At 38.9% G+C, this 5,748-nt stretch overlaps 1 protein-coding gene across 2 annotated transcripts in view; it reads left to right on the top strand.

Annotated features, from left to right (window-relative positions):
• The first annotated feature begins 215 nt into the window (after window positions 1-215).
• LOC103148175 (DNA (cytosine-5)-methyltransferase 3B-like) overlaps window positions 216-5,748 on the top strand; it is a 37,557-nt gene continuing 32,024 nt past the window's right edge. The window contains exon 1 of one of the 2 annotated variants that reach the window (XM_007566812.2): window positions 216-318. In XM_007566812.2, coding sequence (XP_007566874.1) covers window positions 317-318 — 2 coding nt within the window. In that variant the 5' untranslated portion in view covers window positions 216-316. Of the gene's footprint in view, window positions 319-410; window positions 515-5,748 lie in introns of those variants that run through there. The other variant, XM_007566816.2, reaches the window with a different exon arrangement.

The raw sequence follows: 5,748 nt of genomic DNA, 5'->3' as shown, positions 1-5,748 counted from the left end.
GGTTTTTTATTTAAATAAAATCAAAGTTTTTGCTGAAAAAGTAAAAAAAAAAAATCAAGGGCTGTAAGGATTTGAAGGTGTTTTTAAATTAAGGTGGAAATGTGTTGTTTCCAGAGCTGTACAGCTGCGTGAATGATGGGTTTTGGGGGGGTTTTACTACTGGGGACAAAATGGGAGTCGACATTTCCACCTTTAAAAGCCTGCGGCAGGCAAACATCCGTGTGGGACTCCAAATCCACTTCGGCTCGGATCACCAGGTCAACATCTTCCTCCTGCACGTTTCAGCTGCGGATGCGCGCAACAACCGTGGATAGTTATGTAAGTAAAACCCGTGTCTGTCGTGTTTGTAACACTTTAACTAATCTGTTCGAGCTGCAGCGTGAGTTTTCTGCGTGTTACGCGCAGGTTGGTTCCCCCTGTAATTCCTGCTCTGTGCACGTGTAAAGTTGGCAGGTCGCTCGACTTTGCCCCATGTGCGCAGAGCAGACCCAGAACTGCTGCAGAGTCCGCTCAGGTAAGACCTTAAACATCATCTGGGGAAAACTCTGAAACACCACTGGAAGGTTTTGCATTTCCGTCTCTTCTCCCCAGACGTTTATTCGCGTGTTTCGCAGCTGTTAGCGGGTTTAGTGTCAGGAAAACTCCGCTAATTTGCGTTCAAAGTGAGCTGTTGTACAACCACATCATACATGGCCGGCTCACCGAGGAATGAGCTGCAGACATTTGACTCCTTCTTCATTTTGTGCGCTGAAATCTGTTTTAATCAATAATCAACGGGAGTTTTTTTTTTTTGCAAAACAGCAGATTTTTTAAAAAGTGTGTGGTTAAGTGTTGATTCTGCTTCCTTATTTCCTGGTTTTGGACATGCTCAGGTATTTGAACATGTACAGACGGTGGGGATTTTTTACTGGCTTAACTTCCTCCTGTTGCTCTTGTTATTAACCTGTGTTATTAAACAGGTTTGGGTTTAGAGATGAAGAAAACTCGTTTATTTTTATCACAGCATGTTCCAGGGAGATGCAAACCGAGACTGGAAGAAAACGGGAGGAAACAGAAAGAAATACTGTGATTTCCATGCAAGTAGCCAATTTAACCAGTAATCAGTGACAGAAATGCTTAATTCAGGAGATGCAGACATCATTGTGGGTAAAAATGATCTGATGTGACCAATATACAGAACCCAGCATTGCATAGGGTTCAAATTAACTGCAATATTAGTTAAATTTTCTGTGAAAAGCGAACCAAACCCTTTGAACAAGCAGTTCTCCTCCTCACCTGTGGGGGCGCTGCACCAAGAACCACTGAGAAAAAAATCCTCTGAAGACACTGAGAGCAACTTCCTTCTTCACCAAATGAGACTAAAATGGAGGCGTCAGATTTTAGCGGTTGGAGGATTTATGTTCATCTTTGGCTAAAAAGCACAAGCCATTTCTGCTGCTAGCGCTATGCTAGCTCGTTTGATTTGATTGTTTTTACCCAGAGTGTCCTGCGCTGTAGTCCACTTCCTGCTTTTGGAGCGGCATCCGGTCCGCTTGGTGTCCACATATGCATTCAGACTGAACCAGAGTTCACTTCAACCAAACCCAGACTGATGTTTGGAGTTAGCTTTTTCTAAAAACGTAAATATCTCGGTTTTTGTTACTAACATACATATACTAACATATACTGCCACCTGCAGGTGGGAGGTAGCACTTCAATCCAATGTTTTAGATCTTTTATGCAGAAAGTTTGCAATAAACTCGCAGTTATGCATTAAAAATTAGCAGATCCTTTGATTTCAAAGCCCAGCATCTTTTTTAATCCTAGTTAGGTCTGGACTTTGACTGGGCCGTTGAAACTCCTTGATTTGTTGTTGTGAATTTGTAAACATTGTCCTGTTGATATGACCCAGTTTGGACCAAACTCCACCCCAGAAGAAGAACACAGAGGTCAGACAGCAGCGCACTGTTTACGCAAGGAATAGTGGAGTTATTATAATAATTAGTTATAATTATAATAGTTATAATTCTTATTTATATTTATTATAGTTACAAGTCAGCACTTGCTTTTAAATTTCTGCTCACAGTCATAAACTTTTAGCGTTTCGGAAAGTGCTTTAGTTTGTTGTAGTTTCCTTGCGCAGACTGAATATGTTTGAGTGAGATGCTTTAGCTTGATGAAGGGTGTTCAAACTGGGGTTCAGGGGCCCTGTGTGCTCTCTCAGTTGAATTTCTGAGGCCCCCTCGACTACAATTTGAGAATAAATTAGGACCAAATTATGACTTTTAAATCAAAATCTACTTCGATTTAAACATTGCCGTGATATCTGGTTTCCCTCTGTTGTCATGGTAACTACATTTACTAAATGGCACCAGTATTAAAACTTTGCTGAATACAGCAAGTTTTTTTTAAATAAATATTCTGTTTTCATTGCTGAGAACAGATGGAATATGTTATAGTTTTTAATCAATGGAACATTTAATAGCAAACCGGATGCTACGATCCTGCTCCTTCAAAATAAAATTCAGATTATTTGTTTATTTAAAATAGTTCATCCTCAGTTTATTGTTGAGTCACAATAACAAATTTTACTGGACAACAAATTGTCCCTGAAGTTATTGCGATAAATGGTAATATTGTCCTTTTGAGACTATTTTTAAATAAAACAGTGATAATAATGGCATAATAAGGCAATCACACATTTTCAAAGATCAATAAACTTTAAAATGTTAATGAACATGTAACATTTTAAATATTCAAAATAAATAAACAGAACTACAAATAAAATGGATTATGAAGTCTCTGTAAGTAAAACAGCCCCGGTTGAAACCAAAGCAGCAGAAAAACAATAAATCCTACAAATGGAAATTATTGAGTTTGTTTAAATTTATTATTAAATGCAACAGGCCTTGTTAAGTAGATTAGAGAAAATCTCATTTTTGTTGATTTAAGTTTTCGAAAATATTTTTTGGGTTGCGGTTTGTTTGTTTTGAGTGGATGTTTGTATCCATCGTGTCTGGAGTGAGACCTGTGGCGCTCGGCTGCGGGGCCGGTTCTGGACGGGAAGGGGCCATAAAGTAACGAGGGCCGAGGAATGCGGGCCCAGAGAAAGACCCGAGGGGCTCGGCTCCCCTTCACGCACACATGCACACCGTGCAGGGAGAGGCCGGTCCCCTCCAGCAAAGCGGACCCTAATCTCTCGCCACTGCGCGGCTTTGATGTGATCCCCCGCGCCACCGCCGCCTCCTTGTCCTCCCTGACCCTCTGTGGTTGGCCCCTCGCTCTGCCCTGCGCTCTTTCTCTGCGGCTTTACTTCAACCTTTTTCTTTGTCTCTAAAGATGCAGAGAAGTTATGCGCTGAGGATACAACGTTTCAGCTTCTCCTCGCTGTGGAAATGTTCGTTCGTTTTCAGCTCTGCAGGAAAATAATGAAACTCCTGACCGAAATCTGAAAAACATGTCACGATAAAAGAGTTTCTTATCAGTCGATATCGATAATTATTGATTAGTTTGTTGTTTTAAATATCTGAAATACAGATAAACTGGTGGAGTGACCTTTCCTGTTTTATCCACAGTTTTCTCTCCATGTTCTTTTTTTATTTTTAAGCAGTTATGAAGCGAAACCTTAAACTGCTGCTGCGCCAGTTATTCAGCAGGTTGTTGCTAGGCAACCGAAGAGCGAGAGAGTTATCACTTTGGAGTGATACAGCTGGGATACAGAGTGTCCCAGCTGTACCTGCGTTCAGGTACAGCTGGGACACTTGCTTTGACTAGACCACTAATCATCACTGCCTTGTGTTTTATCAACTTTTTTTAAATTCTATTTTGCTGTTTCATGAACTTCTTGGCGCCACGTTGAAATTCTAACAGGAAGTTGTGGTCATTTTAAAGCATTCTGATTGGCTGACAGGTTTTAGCTTTGTGCTACACCGCCCCCTAGAGGTTTGGCATGTTTACTACAGTGGCAGATTTGTGCTGAAAACTTTCCTGTGCGTACGATATTATTTTTTTTAACAATATATTGAAGATATTTGTTGTTATAAAGACTCAGCTTCGTGGGTAAAAAGCCCGAGACTTTAAAAGCATGAAGTTTTTAAAATTTATCACATTTTAAATGTTTATTTTGAACCACAGGAGACTTTATGATTGTAAATGTTGACCAACTGTCATTGGTTGAGCTGACCATGAACTTCACTGTTTACCAAATTATTCTGGATTAAATTGTGAGATAATCTGATAGCAGAACCATTCGTAGTGAAAAGATTGGACTTTTCCCAGAGAAATATGTTCTTAATTGACCCTTTTTTCTATCTGTGCTTCGTTTTTGTGTGATAAATGATCCCACTTTGTTACGTTAAATGCGGTTTTGTTCCTTTCAGGTTGTTTTTGAATAATTCCTGAACCTGGCTGATTGTTTCTGCTGTGTTTTGATTCGTCGCTGAACCGGCCACAGGGCCCGGAGGATCATTTCCATCCTGGTGTCAGATACTCCGTAGCGCTCCGGATGTTCCCAGTCTGTCTCTTTTTTTGGTGTCATGATAAAGATCTGAAATACTCAGTTGGAACAGAATGAGATCATAGCCGATCGAACAGCTAATTAATACTCGCCCAGACACATTTTCTGGTTCCATCTGTGAGGAATCTGTGTTTTTCTCACAGTTTTGGGTGTTAGGAAGTTTCAGTAATGGGAAATAATTGTTCTCCTGGTTTGTGGAAAGTGTCAAATTCCTGCTGATGTGACAGGATGCATAATTTTTACCTGAATAATATCAAAATGAAAGTGGATAAAACTGGACCAAACTTGGTTTATAACTTTGTAATTTGTATCGTCTTAGCCTGACATAAAGAAGCTTATTAAGGTTTTAATTTGCCTTATCGCCTCTCTAATCTGTCATGTAGAGTCGGTGTTGTTCCTGTGAGCTGTTAAACGTTGCTAAACAAGATGGCTCCTTATGCTGTCCCGTTCGTAAAGTCAAACATTTGGGTGTTTTAGCCCCTAAGAAAAGGAACGTCATATTTAACAGTTTTTTATTTAGTTTTAAATGTCAATTTAAAAATAAATATTTGAATATCAAGCTAAATATTTAGCTTGCAAACTAAATATTTATTTAGTTTAGCTATCTAAATATTTACTAAGTAGCTACTTACTTATCTACTTAGTAAATGGCTGAGTTATGTGTCATCATGTCTTCCTCATAGTAAATATTTAGATTTACTGTGAATCTAAATATTTAGCTTCAACTCCTCTATTTAGTTATTTTTTTTTAAATGCAGTATACTTAATGTAAATAAATATGAGACTTTGTTGTCTCACCTGGTTAAATATAAATTAAATAAATTAAATAAAATTTAGGGAGTCCACTTCCAGTTATTGGCAAGTGAATTTGCAAAAAGCAAAATGTTTTTGTCTGTGCTAAATATTTATCCATCCATCCATTTTCTTTACACCCTTGTCCCTTAGTGGGTCTGGAGGTGCTGGTGCCTCTCCAGCTAACGTTCCGGGCGAGAGGCGGGGTCACCTGGACAGGTCACCAGTCTGTCGCAGGCTAAATATTTATATTGAAGCTAAATATTTATCCTGCTAATTAAATATTTAGTTTGTAACTGTGACATTTATAAATGGATCAATAACATGGTGAAAATATGACTTTGAAAAATGAACCTCAGGTTATATCTTTTAACAGGCTTAATAACTAAAATTAAGCATTAATTTTTGTCCCAGGTTAATGTTGGAAAGTCGAGTGGAAGGAAGAAGTGTGTACTAGTGAC

The sequence above is a fragment of the Poecilia formosa genome, unplaced genomic scaffold (genome assembly GCF_000485575.1).
Source record: "Poecilia formosa unplaced genomic scaffold, Poecilia_formosa-5.1.2 Scaffold200, whole genome shotgun sequence".
NCBI classification, from domain to species: Eukaryota; Metazoa; Chordata; class Actinopteri; order Cyprinodontiformes; family Poeciliidae; genus Poecilia; species Poecilia formosa.
This window is presented reverse-complemented; position numbering and strand designations above follow the sequence as displayed.